General features: G+C 37.1%; 2 protein-coding genes across 2 annotated transcripts; both read left to right on the top strand.

The window, feature by feature from the left end:
* Positions 1 to 188: 188 nt before the first annotated feature.
* On the top strand, positions 189 to 3,596 carry gpatch11 (G patch domain containing 11). The gene is made up of 8 exons (XM_023278042.3): positions 189 to 349; positions 588 to 814; positions 1,058 to 1,099; positions 1,193 to 1,313; positions 1,421 to 1,511; positions 1,724 to 1,846; positions 3,035 to 3,116; positions 3,207 to 3,596. Exons 1-8 carry the CDS (start codon positions 300 to 302, stop codon positions 3,260 to 3,262), a joined length of 792 nt encoding a protein of 263 aa, XP_023133810.1. The 5' UTR covers positions 189 to 299; the 3' UTR covers positions 3,263 to 3,596.
* A 1,824-nt stretch (positions 3,597 to 5,420) lies between these two features.
* eif2ak2 (eukaryotic translation initiation factor 2-alpha kinase 2) lies at positions 5,421 to 16,877 on the top strand. Its single transcript, XM_035951788.2, has 19 exons — positions 5,421 to 5,680; positions 7,175 to 7,301; positions 7,387 to 7,541; positions 7,627 to 7,750; positions 7,915 to 7,988; positions 8,076 to 8,225; positions 8,323 to 8,455; positions 10,382 to 10,446; positions 10,533 to 10,626; positions 12,137 to 12,180; positions 12,267 to 12,309; positions 12,404 to 12,486; positions 12,607 to 12,726; positions 13,644 to 13,772; positions 14,106 to 14,325; positions 14,409 to 14,552; positions 15,596 to 15,697; positions 15,875 to 15,937; positions 16,301 to 16,877. The coding sequence occupies exons 1-19, from the start codon at positions 5,574 to 5,576 to the stop codon at positions 16,436 to 16,438; spliced, it is 2,115 nt and encodes a 704-aa protein (XP_035807681.2). The 5' UTR covers positions 5,421 to 5,573; the 3' UTR covers positions 16,439 to 16,877.
* Positions 16,878 to 17,371: the final 494 nt, after the last annotated feature.

Raw genomic sequence — 17,371 nt, forward strand, 5'->3', positions numbered from 1 at the left:
TTGTCCGATGTGAAACCGAGCGAATACTGTATTTTAAACAGTAAAATTGAGTATACTAACCGAACATTGTGTCGAATTGTGTGTATCCATTTTTGAATATTTTCTGGCCCCACAGAATTAACACTTTTCTCAGAATTATTTGTAAAACACACTGGAACTTTAGACTTTGCTTTGCAGCTAGTCGGAATGTATCCGTGAACGAACCAAACATCAACGGAGCAAATACAAATACACGAGCGGCTAAATTCTTCAATTCTTTAACTGTTCTTTTCTACATTTTTTTCCCTTCCGCTTCCATAATGTCTGACGAGGAGGAGGACTATATGTCTGACGCATTTCTTAGTAAAATGTAAGTTTGTTTCGGAGCTGCTGTTTCTAATGAAACCCGAGGACGTTGACATTGTTAAATTAGAAACCATGATGTAGTCTATAGATCTGTGCTATCAGTCCTAGAACACAAGTTAATTCATAAGTGTTCAAAGAAATGTCACCTGAAAAAATATAGAAGTTGGATAATTTATTCAGTGCTTTCTGAATAACTTCTGTGTTTTCCATCCCAGTAACATTTTTTGTGTTCTGTCTGTTAGTCAAGATGTGAAACCAGGCGTCAACATGGTGAGGCGGGTAAAAGAAGCAATGAAAAAGGAGGTACAGCAAAAGGAAAAGAACATCAAGAACCGTCAGAAGACCTACAAGGAGCAGGAGAAGGAAAGCAGGGAAACGGCTTTGCAGAGCTCCATCAGCAATGACAACAAGGGATTTGCGCTTCTACAGAAAATGGGTTACAAAGCTGGTCAAGGCCTCGGCAAGGAGGGCAAGTGTCTTTTTTTTTTTTACTACAACAAAAATATAAACAGCATGCAAACGGCCTTTTTGGTGGAATTTAAAAAAACAAATTTCTGTCGTTCTGGTTAGAAAAATGTATCCAATTGTGCCGTGTGTGCTGTTTAAAACATAAACTGTTTCACGCTGTGGTTATAGTTTTGCTCAGTATGAATTATGTTATTTTGAATTTATTTTGCATTCATCCTAAGTATTACCTCTGTTAACTCTTCAGGAGCCGGAAGGGTTGATCCAATTCCACTTAATATCAAAAAAGGTAGGCAATACATTTTTTTTGTGTGTATTTGTTAATATTGTGTGCAATTCAACTGATGGAGTACTGTTTCTTTTCTCTCTATGTTCAAATTAGACAGGGGGGGCATTGGAATGGAAGAGGTGAAGAAAAGAAAAGCTGAGGAGGAACTTGAACGTTATCGGCAAAAAGTGCGAGCCGAACAACAGAATGAGACTAAATCTCTGGAAGATTTTAGGTAAAACTTGGAGGTGCCTATGAAATCCACAACTAAACATTGTCCCCTCTTCCACAGTAAAAATATTTTATATGCTGCATATGTAATCTTGTTCTTTTTCATTTAAGGTCAAGGGTAAGGACGGAGAGAGAGGAACGAAAGATTGAAGGCGACCTCAGGAGGAGTCAGCGAACTTGTGAGCAGCTTGACAGTCAGAAGGTAGGAAGAAATATGATCATAGCATGGAATCATCTGCACATCTCACTGCTGTCCCTCTGCAGTGATAAAGGAAAATTACATGCCGTAATGCAGAGAAAAAAAAGCTCCATACCACATTCACTATTTACTATTCATCAATAGAGAAACCATAATTACAGTTTTCTGTGTGTGAATCCCTCAACTCACATGTTGTTGTTTTTTTTCATTTTTAGGGCATAACTGTACCTCGAGAAGACTGGTACTGGCCTAAAGCAAATGCTGACGATGAGGAAGATGGTCTCAAAGGGGAAGAGGAGGATGAGGAGAAAGACGAGGAGGAGATCATGGAACTAACTGTTAGTATTTAGTTTAGCTTGTTTATTTAAAGAATTAATTTGTACATCTAATTTATGAACAAAAAATCTGTCTACTGTATCTTGTATTAGGGCTATAACTAACAGTTACTTTCACTGTTGATTAATCTGTCAATTATTACTCCGCCAATTAATGCGGCGGAGTTATGTGACGATCACCGTCTGTTTGTCTGGCTGTCTGGCTGTTTGTCTGTCTGTTAGCAGCTTTACTAAAAAACGGATTTGGATTAAATTTTCTCAGGGTAGGTCAGAAATGACACAAGGACCACCTGATTAGATTTTGACAGTGATGCGGTTTATAGTGTGGATCCATGGATTTGTTAAAGATTTCTGGATCACTGCAAGATAACGGCACGGCGTCACTGTAACTATGACAAGTGAACACTACGTCAGCTGCCTGCTGACGATCACGATTGTGATCCTGCTAAAAATCGACCGCTGCAGACTTATCAGGACTTATCTGTCAGAAATGATATAAGGAACAAGTGATTAAATTGTGGGGGTGTTTCCGAGTCCCATCAATTCCCGTCACCCGCTACATATTTAAGTCACGCAATTCAGTATCCATACCTAACGTACACTTGCATAACACACATCTGTGTTCAGCGCAAGGTAATTTTGCTTGTGGGTACAGCTATATTAAATAGCCACATGATATGTTGCTGGGATTTTTGATCATCAATAACTAATGAACAAATGCTGCATTGCTGAAAAAGAAATGCTGCATTTCTGACAATGCCATATGGGGGAATGAGCAGCCTTGGTGGAGTACTGCGCTCTCTGAGTGCATTTCTAGTTTTCTTAGTTAATCAATTAGTTGTTTAGTCTATAAAATGTCAAAAAACGGTAAAAAATGCCAAGTCAGTCCAAGATTAGCCTGTCTTTGTCCACAACTCAGTAAGCTTCAGTTTACTGCCATAGAGGGGTAAAGAAACAAGAAAATATACATGTTTAAGAAGCTGGAATCTGAGAATTTAGGCCCTTTTTCTTATATATTACTCAAACCAATTAATCATCATCATTTTCTTATCAAGGCTTGTTTCTAATTCAATAATATAGGACAGCAGTCAACATTTAATATACTGACACATGCTGCAATAATGCATATGATTTCAGGGCGTCTCACCCAGAGTTATTAAAGTGTATTTATTATGTGCTTCCTTTTTACAGTCCTTTGATAAACTACAAATTTTGACGTCGTATTTGAGAGGAGTCCATTTTTACTGCATATGGTGTGGAACCACATATAATGGTAAGAGTGATGACAACATGGTTAAAGTTTTATAGTTGTTTTTATGACCTTTCCTGGTATAAAATGTTTCCTTTGTTTTCATTTTTACAGATGAGGAGGACTTGTGCTCAAACTGTCCTGGGGATACAGCAGCAGACCATGATTAAACTTGATTTAAAAAAACAAAAAAGCAACTTATGCAGTAGTTCGCTGTGAAAAAGCAGTTGCAAATGTTGCAGACAAGGCAATAAAGTGATCAGAATTAGGATTTATTTATTTATCATCATATTTGTATCTGCTGTCCATTGCTAGAAGGACATCACCGTCTGTGTTTATGGGTGGAAGTCTTGAGTTTTTCTTTACATTTGTGGGACTGTTGTGGGGAATTAAAAATACATGGTCATGGTTTCTTTTTTTTTAAAAGAAGTCCAAAAAATTCTGTGACTTTGTTTTAAGAGCCAATGCATACCTATGTTTTCATTAAATGATGTATGAAACCAACCATTTACATTTATTTCATTTTTGCAATCTAAAATGTAATAATTTACTTTGGGTTTGATTTACTTGAAAAGTTGTCATTATGGTTCTATAGTTTTTTCCCCTTTTTTGCACTTGTGAGTGTACATGGGTCTCACTTTGTTTTTCTCACTAACAATGGACTAGTCTGGATCTTGAATGATGACAGCATCATACTGTTAACTCAAAATTACTCAGATTTTGATTATTAGTGGATTTTTATATGACAAATAGGTCTCCTCTGATTGAATGACGTAAGTGTGGAAAGAAACAGTGTTACAGGTGTTTATCGTGTACATACTTGAAATTGTCACATTTATGGCATAATGCGAGTTTTATACCATTCCAAATGGTCCATTGGTAATTTTTACCATGTTCAAGTGCATTTATACACAAAGTGGGAACAGTTAAGAGCTTAGTGAGCACTGCTGCTGCTTACAAGACAGTGTAAAAAGCTATGAGTCTGCTTAATCTCAGAGGGTGCACTGGGAAGCTAAAAGTGATTTCTGCACTGCCAAGAATTCTAGTGTGAGAGGCTAATAAGAATCCAAAGATCAACACTGAGAACATCCTGATAAATTTGAACAATTCTGGTACCAACATTTCAAGGCAAATACTTCAGCAGACATTGAACAAGGCTGGTCTTTATGAATGCTGATCAAGGAGGACTCCAAACAACACATAAAGCTCATCAGGACAAAGAATCAAGCTTTTGGTGATCAGTTCTGTAGTCAGTTGAAAAAGAAGCTTTCAACCTCAAACACATGGAGATCATTGCAAAAGAGGAGTGGAACAAAATCCAAGAGGAGCTTGTTGGCAATGATGAGAATAGTTTAATTTCTGGGGTGGCAAATAAAGGGGTTATCACTGACTAATGAGAAAGGGTATGACTAATTCTGGACATTCATGAACACAGAAATGATTCACATTTATCATTATCTGCAACTCAATGTCTTACTCAGGTATCACATCTTAGATAACACTATAGGCTCTTAACTGCAATGTTTAGTCTTGTTAATTTACTTTTGTAACACCATTCCTAGTCCTTTTACCTGGAAGGCACTTTGGTGGAGTGGTTTCTGTCTTATCTGGGCTGTCTCAAAACTTGATATCGACTTGACAATTTTATTTTGCACATATTTAACGTTTGCAATCTTATTTATTTTTTTAAATTAGTTTTTCTTTGTCCAACTGTAACATTTGTTTCCTTTGAGAAGAGGCCCTACGAAAAGTTAGTTAATATTATTTGTATTATTGCTGTTGTTGTCTTTTGTCGCTCTTGTCACTTCCAGCCAGAAAACACCTGTTGGATAAATTAAAAATCCCTGTAAATCACAATTTGTCTTTTGGCGCTGTAAAAGATTCTACTGTACACATTAAATAACGTCTTAAAATTGTGAGTTCTTGTCTATGAAATAAAAAGATAAGATTTTGTCGAACACGGCAAAGATAAGTCTACAACCATCTGGACAATAAACCTCAATAGTCTTTTGCCATTAAGAACTACAGTTCCCATGAGTCTTAGCGACGGGCGCGACCCTAAAACCTCTTGGAAGCCGTAGTTTATTCAATGCCAACATAATTGTTCGTGAATCACATGAAGATACATGCATTACTTCAAGCTACGTAAAGGTAAATCAGACGTAGCTAAAATATAAATATCAATCAGACTAGTTACTGACACAGCTAATAGCTAATAGCTAACAGCTAGTAGTTAGCTTATCGGGTTCGTGTTTGCTAAAGCTGTTTTTTTTAACTGATAACTTTATTGAGCAACGCAGTGTTCGGTATTTCCGACATTAAGTGAATGCACCGTGACGTTTGCATAGAAAACGAAACTTACAGAGACGTGGAAATAATAGTTGTCACAGAAAACCCGTACTAATGTGAGATTTGTACGTTGTTTTCCTACATTTATGTAGTTTAGGTTGGCATTCCGACTGCTGAGTTTGAGTTTCCATCATGGAGTCGGAAAATTACGTTGCTAAACTGAACGAGTTTGTCCAGAGGAAACGTTTGGAGCTGAGCTATGAAGACGTCGGATGTTCTGGACCTGATCACATTAAAACGTGAGTTGAACACATTCACTGGTGTATCTGCGACCTGCCAGGACCTGCAGAACTTGGAGACATCTGTGTCTTTAGTAGGATAAAACTGTTTGGATAGAATAGTTCAGCAGTGGTGTTTTACATACTTACATCTGTCAAATGGAAATGGAACCATGTTATAGACAAAGATGTACTTCACAGACTGGTTTAAGCCATTCAGTGTCCCACCCATGTTGATCCTGCAGTATTTAGCACTAAGATATAATTGATTGTTTCCTGTGAAGGGAAAGCAATTGCACACTGAGGATTATAACCTAGTGCTGCACTACACATAGACTGCATTCAGAAGGATTTCAGACCTTCTAAAATTTTTCCACATTTTCTTGTATTTCAGGATCTTCAGATTGATTTGACTCATTTTTCCCTCATCAGTCTACACAAAGTACTCCACAGTGACAAAGACTAATGTCCCATTTCCAAACGTAGCTGACTAGCATCCTACCAGATCTTTCCATCAGCTGAGATGCCTCTATAATTTAATTTAGTTTATCTGTGCCTGGTTGGATTCTTTGGAAATAATTTGGAAAGTCGGTCTGTGTGTAGTCTCACAGTTGATGTTGTACTTAAGAGTGAGACAAATTGTCTGTCGACTTTGATTGTGAACCACAGCATTAAAAGTGCCTAACACAGTAACTTCCAGCATTCTTAATCCATAGCAGATCTTCCATTAATACCAGATCTGGTCCTGACCGGTCACCAAGAACCCAGAGGTCACTGTGATTGTGATCCACAGTTCCTTTTCTGGAGATGAGAGAACAGGAGAGAAAATTGCAGCTTCATCTTGAAAAACAACCTTTTCTAGACTGCTGCGGATCTCAGGCTGAGGCAAAAGTTTACATCTCAGCAAGACAAGGAAAACACAGGAGTGGCTTTAGGAGTCTGGACTTGAACCCAGCAGAATATGACTGGAAAGACCTGAACATGGCTGTGCACCAACTTTGATGAATGATTCTGCCAACAGGGACACTTCCAAAAGAAAGGCATACTGAGCTTGTTGAATTATTCCCAAGTAGACTTTAGGCTGTCATTGCTGCCAAAGATGTTTTAATCAAGTACTAAATGAAGGATCTGAATAGTTATTCACCACTAGCACTTTTTTCTTAGCTTGATCAAGGGGAACTAGTCGTATTCCTGCAGTGCTTGCTAGCGTCATGCTAATTATCATCATCTCTCATGATGTATTGTTGAGCCACACCAGCAATCTGAGGGGTTAAAGGTGTGAGTGGGCCAGCCCAGTGCCAGTTCATAAAAAAAGAAGTAGGCCATTGTTCTTGTTTTATGATCTGGTCAGGTACAAAACAGAACAAACAGCATCTCTAGTTTCCACATGGGATCCATTACTATGATGTTTGTAGAGACATGTATCTGAAGACATGTTCAGATACATGTCTTCGTTTAACAACCTCCATCACACATTCTTGTCTCGTTAACAGTGTTCTTCTTATGTCTTTTCAGGTTTACCCTCAGAGCTGTCCTCAATGGTAAGGCCTATCCTGATGGAGTGGGCAAGAACAAGAAGGAAGCCAAGCAGAACGCAGCTAAAAACGCCTTCAGCGGCTTATTGAAGGAAACAGCTGATTCTGTAAGATTGTGACATCACTTTGGTTACTCACTCTATGTATGCGTTTTTGTGTTGATGTACTGTAAATTTGTTAATTTGCTGACAGACAGAACATGCAGCTGAAGCTTCTACTACACCAGTTCGTCAGACAAGCATCAATAACATCAACTACATATGTTGGCTCAATGAATATGGTCAGAAGATGAGGCTGATTATAAAACCTATGGAGACAACCAAACTCGGACAATTTAATACAGTTTAGTAAGTGTCCACACTGCATCCAGCACCATTTATAGTTGTGTATTCATTATTAGAAATGTATTTAAATTTTTTTTTATGGTAATAGCTGTTGTAGGTTTGTGGTTGGTGATAAGGAGTACCCAGAGGTCTGTGGAAAAACAAAGAGGGAAGCTAAGGAGGAAGCAGCCAAGCTGGTATATGATGACATATGTGGCCGTAGAACTACAGAGGTAAGTATCCATACACACCTGTTTATCCTTGTTAAAGTCCTGCAGAAGTGAAGAGAGAAGGAATGGAGGAACCAAAATGCTTGTCAGTGTCAATTTGAAATGTGACACTAGCTAAGCTCCAATCAGTGAATGAATAACACAGTCATGCTGTTCTGTTATTTAAGACTGGAGATGTGAAATACAGTGCTGTATCAAGTCCACAAAAGGAAATATGGAGTCAGAATGAAGATGACTTTTGGTGAGTGAAAACGCATTGTGTCATTTTGACTCTTTTGATTGGTTATTAAAGTTTCTAATCAGAATGTGGCTTGTCTTTGTGTTACAGCGATAGGACAAAGAGCCTGAGTGTAAAGACAGAAGACAGCAGCTTTACAGAAAAAAATTTCATATCAATCATCAACTTCTACTGTCAGAAAACAAGGTGCACCCAGGATTACATCCTAGTTGAAAGATGTGGTCCACCACATAGCCCTCAGTGAGTATGACTGCACTTGTGTAGCCTGCAGACACTGTATAGTTGCTCTTGGTGGATATGAGAGAAAAACCTGATAATATTTCCTCCTACAATACAGATTTTTCTACAAATTAGTGATCAACAACAAGGAATACCCTGTTGGTGAGGGCAAGAGTGTCAAGGAGGCCAAACAAAGTGCAGCCCAGCTGGCCTGGTTTGCTCTTCAGGAACAGTCAGACTGGGACAGCAAGGTATTTAAGGTTTTCTGTTGTTTTTTTAAGGAAATAACTTACCTGTGTTGAACCATCAGTTCTCCAAAAAATAGTTCTTTTTTTTTAATCTCTCACTGTAAAATATACAAGTCCAGTGTTTTTGTTTTTTCTGTATCAGTGTTAATTCTGGCACCTGCTATTAATGTATCACTGTTGACAAAAATGAGTATTTGCTTTTGTAGAAGTTTAGTCATTTGATTTTTGTTAGTTTTAGTCAACAATAATTCTAAGTCTAGCTTTCTAGTTAGTGACATTTGTGTATTATTTTTTATGCTTAAAATTTTTTAAGCATTTTGGAGTCACACTTGTGACATCTTTATGTACAGTTTCCATGGTCACAGGTGTTATTCTCCTGTGACCTCAACTATGGCAGGTCAATAGAAAGTCCTATCATGATCTGCTCTGCAGTGATGCAACAGACAGACTCTTCTCAGTAAATTCAGTTAATGTTATCATTTCCAAACTCTGAACAGAACCAGTCTCTCTGTCCACCCTGCTCCCTTAGCATCAGCATTACTGCAGCTACGTCTTTGTTAGCATTTGAAACATGAATGCAGTGATGAAGTCTTGAAATTAATCCTGCAATTTTCTCATTCCCTCTGACAGCAACATGAAAGATATCCTTAACATCATTAACGTCAGAAGAAATGTTTTGGGCAGCAGAGGAAACTTTTATTGATACTTCATTTGTTCATCTGTCCATCTTGAACATTTTACATTAGCCTTTAGCCTATACTCACTGACAAGAAATGTTTCCTAATAGTTGTCATCTTGAAATGTTGCCTTTTATTTAGTATTGTTTTCACTGTGAAAAATAGATCAATGAAAAGTGTGCCAAAAATATTCATTGTCCACCATGTAAAATGAAATTATTTTGACAATTAATTTATGTTAGCATAAATGTTGAGATTGTGTTAATAGACAATCCTTCAACCTTTATATGAGTCCTCACACGTGTAATCATATTGTTCAAAATAACTAAACACTGACCCATCTACCTACCGAAAGGTATTCTTGCACTTTGTCACTTTTTTGTATGCAGTTGTCAGTTGCTCACCACTAGACAAGAGGAGAATGAGTGTCAGACTCTACAACCAGCACTGCTTCCAGTAGACCGCACATCGAAAAACCGTCATACTTCTCATGCATTCTGTGAATTGTGAAAATTTTGCACTTTAAAAACCTGTGCAATATCTATTTGTCAACATACACTGACTAGAATATATGCTACACTACCAGTCAAAAGTTTGGACACACCTTCTCATTCAGTGGTTTGTATTTACAGCAATTATTTTATACATTGTAGATTAATATAGAAGACATCGACATATGGAATCATGTTGTAAAAAAAAAAAAAAAAAAAAGTGTTAATCAACAAAGTGCTGGATGAGAAGGTGTGTCCAAATGCTTGACTGGTTGTGTATATCATTATTTTTCTCCTTACAATCTGTGCAATATTATTACTCTTGCAGTATTTCTGTTCATCAGAAGTCTGTGCAAAACCACTGATATGTGCAATAATGTTATTTCTAGACCTAGCACTTATGTATATCTTGGTTTATTTTTATTTTTGTACTATATTCCTTAAATATTTGTACTATCTTTGCTTTACTTAAAATGTATCCTACTGTCTGCAGTTATACAGTGGTAGTATCAGAATGCCAGGTGAGGTTATTTATGGTTTTACATCGTAAGATGTGATCGTACTTGATCTTAGGGCGACCCAATGGCCGAATGATTAAGGTGGATACCACATGGTTAAAAACTGCATGTCACCCTCCTACTTTCTCTTCCCACAAGAAGCTGCCACATTAATATTGTGCTAATTATTATTATTGCACATTAGAGGATCAGTTCTTACAAAACATGTTACACCAGTATGTAACGAACACTTTGTGCTTTCAGGTGACGTCCTGGTCAGCTGTGTCTGATGTTCCACCGTCCAGGCTGTCCACAGCACCGAGCTCACTGTGAGGCACTGAATGAGTAGCACGACAGATGGTAAAGTTTGATGCTGTGGATGTTTTACCAATGTCTCTCACTGTGTTTCTTTAAGGCAATCCGTTGATGTCAAATCAAAAAACATGCCGACATCTACAAGTGACTCGGCAATTGTTGTCATCAGTTCACCAAACCCTTCCAAGGATCAGGTCTGTTGTTTGTAATCTTACAGATTTGGAAATAATTGTTAGACCACTGTGACCAGTTTTTATACTGCAGTTTTTTCTTAGAGTTGAAATGCACATTTGCTTTGCTGATTCCAAGCCAGTTAGTGAAGTTTCTCTCACTGCATTGCCCTTCATTATGGCTTTCTTCTCATCATCTCACAGTTCTCTGCTTTAAGGCATTGTTGAGTGACCGTTTAATCTGAAATATCTTTTAGCTTTACATAAACATTTTTCCAGTGCGGCTACTCACACTGGTGTATGAATGCATATGAATGTTGGTGGTGGTCGGAGGCCGTAGACGTAGATTGGCAGCCACGATTCTGTCAGTCTGCCCCAGGGCAACTGTGGCTACAAATGTAGTTTACCACCATCAGAGTGAGAATGTGTGAGTGAATGAATAATGGATCCATTGTACGCGCTTTGAGTATGCCTTAATAGAAAAGCGCTATATAAATCTAATCCATTGTTATTATTATTATTATTATTAAACAGCTTACACACAAAGTAATAGTGACTCCAAAAATGTTTTTGGCCATCTAGTAGGAATTTTGATGTTTTTAGAGTTTGAATATATCCATTTTTTAACCTAGTGAATTTTAGGTATTGATTTATTAGGAGACTCTTATTGTCTTTTAGAAGATGCTGTAACTATTTAACCAATGTGATAAAATTCTAACTAAATCATTACCTGTTATGAAGATTTTGTAAAAGAAAACAAAAGGTGGTGTGAAAATTATTCAAGCCTGATCAGCTCCAATAAGCTGCTTGAATTTATTTAAGTACAACTACACCTTATTGTGCTCAACCTAATCAGTGTCAGTTAAGGCTTTTTTTCTACTATGAAAAAAGCTTTTTAGTTATTTAGGGTTGTACATACATAGTCATGTGAAAAAATGGCAAAATCATCAGGGAATTATTCACTTCCTCAACAAATTTGAACAAACTAACATTTGTTCCTTTTTGTGAACCAGTGTGTACGGATAAAGGTGATACACAAATGTCACATGCAACTCTATATTTTTTGTTATTTTTTGTCTCTTAAATAGATTTAAAAAAAAAAAAAGAGAGATCCATTACATGGAAAAAGTCATCACTTTTATCAGACTGTCAAATCCATAAAACTCAAATAAGGGGTTTCAGATTAGTTGCCAAATATTAGAACCTCTATAGGCAGTAACAGGTGGAGTCTGTCTGATTTAGATTTCTGGCATCATGGTCTGTTGTTCAAGTGTGCTATGTCACCATGTTAAGATCTGAAGTGCTCTCTCAGTATTTAGAAAAAAACAGATATGGATGTCTATAAGTCTGGATTTAAAACACTCTCCAAATTATTTGAAATGCATCTTTCTGCTGTGAGGAAAGTCATCTGGAAGTGGCATAGAACTTATGCAACTGACTGTAAATTCAATTTAAATGCCAGAATTGTATTTATGTCTCTATGTAACAAACATTTATATTTTATATTTGACTGACTATATTCTCCTCCTCACAGTCTCCACTGAAGGATCAATATCCTGAATTGAAGCCCAAGATAAAGTAAGTTATTATTGAATCTGTTGTAAAGCCATTCTTGTTATATTTCAGGACATTATTGCTGATCAACATTTTTCTTGTCTTGTTAGAATTGCAGCAAACTTCCATAATTCTTCTAGAAAAAGAAAAGAGGTACCATAGAGCTGCTTAATCATTTAAATGCATGCAGTTGTTTTTTGTTTACCTTTTTAATGTCAGTGTGATAAATTTTTTTTTTTTTTTTAAGGATGTAAAGATCTCTGATGTCAAAGAAAAGCATAAAGAAAAAAGTTCCAGTCAGAAACATTCAAGTCAATTAGTAACCTCGAGGTAATGAAAATCACTGGGTGACATTGTGAGCATGTTTTTAATACAGTATACGTACAATTGGAAAGACAATTTCATATATTCAGTTTTTTACCTCAACAGTGCTTGTGTTAATTCCAACAGGTTTACGTCAGAATTTGACTCCATAGAGCGCGTTGGCAAAGGTGCCTTTGGTTGCGTTTTTAAGGCAAAACAAAAACTGCTGGACAAATATTTTGCTATAAAAATCGTCCGCTGCAAAGAGTAAGTCAAGTTTTCAATTTGGTTTGATACAGTTTCTGTCTGACTTTTCAGTGTTTCAAGGTAACTTGTTTGAAAAGAAGAATCTTGTAAAAGGAGTCCTAAATGTGCATTGGATGGCTACATAGCATCATGATAATAGACTGAGCCTAAAGCTGTATGCAAAAATTTAACATCAGAAGTTGATGGTCAGTGCAGAAGGCAATAGAAAACAAGGAAATACTGTCATTGTAAGGAAAGGCAAGTTTATTTGTATAGCACGATTCATAGACAAGGCAATTCAAGGTGCTTTACAGTGGCAAAGAAACGCATTCAGAAAAAATATTTAAAGGTAGATATACATTAAAATCATAGAAATGAAACATAGAAATAGATGTTAAGATCAGAAAAGTGCATTAAAAGACGAGAAATATGTTGAGCATCTAAGAGAAAGCTGCAGTAGACAATATGGTTTTCAGGCCTGATTTAAAAGAGTGGACAGTTTGAGCAGATTGTACTTCACTAACGAGCTAGTTGTGAAAGATCAGAGTTATTTGTACTGTACTGCTGTGATGTCAATTACATTATTTGTATTCGAGCAAAAAGCCTCAGTGAATCAGGCCACCAACACGCTGTATTTTAGGACTTAGCCTACTCAATTGGAAGAAAAAAACAATCAATGAAATATGTTTCTTTTCTCTAATTTGTACTTCATGCCCTGATTAGTGCATAGATCCTTTGTCAAATGTGTCGTGCTTTTAACAAATATGATTGTGACATGATCCTCTTCCATGCTGCTCTTGAGTAATGTGTAATTATTAGTTATCAATCATGCATATTTTTGTAGCAGGAATTTTTGGTTTTTGTTAGCGACGTGGCAGTAAGAAAAAAGTGCTCCAATTTTTAAAAAACAGGCATTTCTTTGTACTCCTTTTGATCAGAAAGGCTCTCCGGGAGGTCGGGACGCTATCAGACCTCCACCACTCTAACATTGTTCGATACTACACATGTTGGATGGAGGATTCAGAATACCAGTGGGACAGTACAGCTGACAGTAGCACTACTTCACAGTTAGTACCATCCATGTATTAACTCTTCAATTGTGAACTACTGGAAAAGCACTGATAAGTTCAGTTGTTACCTTTGGCCTCCAAACTTTTGAATGGTAGTGTTTGTGTTGGAAAAAAATAATAAAATGGTATGAATTTTAAATCTATTTGACATTTTACCTGTTTGTAATATATGGTATTACAGCAGCAAACATATTTAGATAACCGAGGTTGTGCAGAAAACATATCAGTTACTTTCTTTCCTTCAGTACTTTATACAGTTTTTTTTAGATCTGTGGTGCCAGTAAAGTGAAAACAGTGTTTTTTCTTTTCTGTCTTTTCTTACATTTCAAGATCCACTACCAGTAAATCATCTACAAAGTGTCTCTATATTCAGATGGAGCTGTGTGACACCAGAACACTACGAGTTTGGATAGATGAGAGGAATACTCAGAATGTGAAGAAATCTCTGCGAGACTTCAGAAGAAGGGAGGAAAGTGTGATCATTGCTCAGCAAATAGTCAGCGGAGTCGAATACTTTCACTCCAAGAGGCTCATTCACAGAGACCTGAAGGTGAGACAGAGTGAAAAATAAAAAATTACTGTGCATTACTTGAGGAGCTAAGTGTTTATTTGTTTCCTCCTTTAAATGGTCAGCCTGCCAACATCATGTTCGGTCAGGATGGAGAAGTGAAGATTGGAGACTTCGGTCTGGTCACTACTGAGACTGACGATGATGCTGAGAATTTGATGGAGAGAACAGAGTACAAGGGAACACCGTCTTATATGGCTCCTGAGCAGGTAAATAATCTACTGTAGTTAGTGAGGGACTGACTGGAGCTGTCATGGTGCTGTCAAGCTGGTTCCACATTTTTCTTCCTGACAGCTAGAGATGCACAATCTCATAAAACGTTGCATTCAACTTGTCATTTGTGACAGATTCCCCACCCATGGCAGGGACTGTCAAAGAATGATAGCAACTTGAGCTCTATGATCATTAGAGGGTCACCAAGTTTATGACATTAGAATAAAAATAACTGCTTTGGATTTTAAACACCACATTGTTCTTTTTGTCCTACTAAAAAATAAACACATGATCAACATAGGTCTCTAAACACCAGTCCTGTGGCGTTTTCCAGTTTTTCTAAATGACTAATGATTTTGTCCATTGAGGAAATTGAATCAGTACGAATAAACATGTGTCTTTAAACAGTTTGAAATCTCGTCCTTTAAATAAGCATTGTCTGTGCTGGTGCTACCACTCTTGCTGCAGATCCTCCATTCCAGTTTCCTCGTAAGGTTTCAATGATAAAGAGAAGGCAAGGTAGTCCAGTTGTCCCTATCAGTAACAAAAAACTCCAATCTCCACCCAGGGGATAAATTGTAGCATGATTTAACCTCCAGGGTCTTCTACCAGTTGGCTGGGGCCAGAAGATCTTGAAAAGGAGATCCTATCAGATGCCAAACCACTTAAACTGATTCGAAAGGTGCATTGGTTCTATTCTGAGCTCCCTTCAGATGTCCAACATTCTACATGTCGAGCCCAGCCGTCCAGTTCTTGGGCCTCTCTGAGAAACGTGCCATTGAGCAACATCTGTCTTTCTGGGTTTTATTCTTTGCTGTCCTGAACTTTGGTATCAATCTGTTACTTCAATCTGTAACTGGAGCATACCGTGGTAGAAAAAATACAGTTACACACAGTTTCTGGCAGTCAAGAAGAATGGGGAAACTGTGAGAAGTCACTATGGCTCTGTAAATTTTGAATGATTGTCATAGCTAAGAGTAGAGAATATAAGATTTGAAGGTTTCACTGCATTGAATATTCTGTTGTTGTTTCATGACAGAAAAGCAGGAGCACATATGACCGAAAAGTAGACATATTTTCATTGGGGTTGATATATTTTGAACTTCTTTGGAACCTCTCTGCGGGCCCTGAAAGGAAAGCGGTGAGTTTGTCAATGACAAAAAAATGCTGCTAAACTTGTCACTAACTTGATATGCTAACAACTGTTTGGACTCTGTTATCAGAACTATTAAATTACAATTTAGAACATGGATGCATTCTCAGTTTTGTCCAACTAATTACATGTTCTTTCAACCATTTTCCATTGCATAAATGCCAGATTTGGGACGATGCCAGAAGCCAGAAACTTCCTCATGGATTTTTGCACAATTTTCCCCAAGAGGTACATCAATATTCTTTCACTTTTATTAGTAACATTAAACAGTATTGGCTCAGGATGGCCTTTGCTGTTTGCTGTAATGGTCAACAACATGGAAGAAGTGAGATTGAGGCACAAGCATTGTTCCAACAGTTATTCATCTGTAGATACTCAAAGTATGAAGAGCCACCACAGGAATGTTAATGTGTGTGTGTTTAAATGATCTTTTGATAATTTAGTAAGAAAGAGACCAATCTGAGTTTCAAAAGGTTTGCTTTGTGTAGTTTACCATGTAAAGTCCAAATGCAGGAAGCTGAAGTTTCATAAATGGTAGCAACATTTGCTGATGCAGAGCGCTCAAGATGTTCTTGTTATGTGTCATTGCAGTACCAAATTATAAGGTCAATGCTGTGTATGAAGCCTGAAGACCGACCTGAAGCAAGTCAACTAAAGAAAGAGTTTGAAGACTGCGCTCATGCACTTTATACCCTAAAACAAATGAATCGAAAGATTAGAACTGTCTGACTATTTCAAGGACCCACTGAACAAAAAGTACACATAAGTCATGACAAGTATGACTATCTAGTCAGTATCACATTTTGTAATATATGTATGATGTGAACGCTAAAGGTACTGTCTTTTTTTAACAACTGGATTTTCATTGTCTGATGCGAGTCATGTTTATATGGTAGAAAAGAGTTCATAAACTTCATTTTAGAATGGAAACATTTAGTAAAATTTGTACTATTGTCTCGGGAACTCACTGTCTACTACAAGTAATTTATTCTAATCTGGAAAAGGTTGTATATATATATATATATATATATATATATATATATATATATGTATATATGTATATTAAAAGTGATGCAATCTTGTACAAAACAACAGATATTTTTCTGAGTGTCACAAAAAGGCTGCAATATGATCTTGAACAGCCATCTGAGTAAATTATTTTAGTGCATTCATGTGTGTGTGTTTCTGTTGTGGGGGCATGAAGGCACTGAGCTCAGTAACATGCAGTAAAATCTGATGACTGTTTAGTTTGTCAGACTATACTCATAAAACTGGGGAGCATTTTATGACCAAATATTCAACTTTTGATCCTGCACAGATTTATTCCTTCTGTTATTTTAGCATTAAGGGAGATCTCTGACATCAGAATTCTTCACAGCACCAGTGTTCATTCCTGATAAATAACAGTGAGGAAATAATTTATGTTCTGTTAGTTTTATGGTCTCCTCCCTGCCAACATAAAACTGACACTACATACATTATCTACACTTACTTCAAAGTTTTCCCTCCTGAATTCTGGTCCTTGTCACTGTTGACTCCACTAGGGGTCCAGGGTGGGTGCATAAAAACATATGAACCACCACCACATGCTGTCTGCATCCTTATAAACATCTGACAGAGTGGACTGTCACTGACTGACATGCTATCCCTCCCAGACCCACC

Source organism: Amphiprion ocellaris, chromosome 16 (assembly GCF_022539595.1).
Source record: "Amphiprion ocellaris isolate individual 3 ecotype Okinawa chromosome 16, ASM2253959v1, whole genome shotgun sequence".
Classification (NCBI taxonomy): Eukaryota; Metazoa; Chordata; class Actinopteri; family Pomacentridae; genus Amphiprion; species Amphiprion ocellaris.

Coding starts and splice junctions, on each gene's coding strand:
- gpatch11 (XM_023278042.3), top strand. CDS start 300: ATGTCTGACGAGGAGGAGGACTATATGTCTGACGCATTTCTTAGTAAA. Junction 350..587: donor GACGCATTTCTTAGTAAAAT/GTAAGTTTGTTT, acceptor TCTGTCTGTTAG/TCAAGATGTGAAACCAGGCG. Junction 1,512..1,723: donor AGCAGCTTGACAGTCAGAAG/GTAGGAAGAAAT, acceptor TTTCATTTTTAG/GGCATAACTGTACCTCGAGA.
- eif2ak2 (XM_035951788.2), top strand. CDS start 5,574: ATGGAGTCGGAAAATTACGTTGCTAAACTGAACGAGTTTGTCCAGAGG. Junction 7,751..7,914: donor GTGGCCGTAGAACTACAGAG/GTAAGTATCCAT, acceptor CTGTTATTTAAG/ACTGGAGATGTGAAATACAG. Junction 7,989..8,075: donor CAGAATGAAGATGACTTTTG/GTGAGTGAAAAC, acceptor TTTGTGTTACAG/CGATAGGACAAAGAGCCTGA.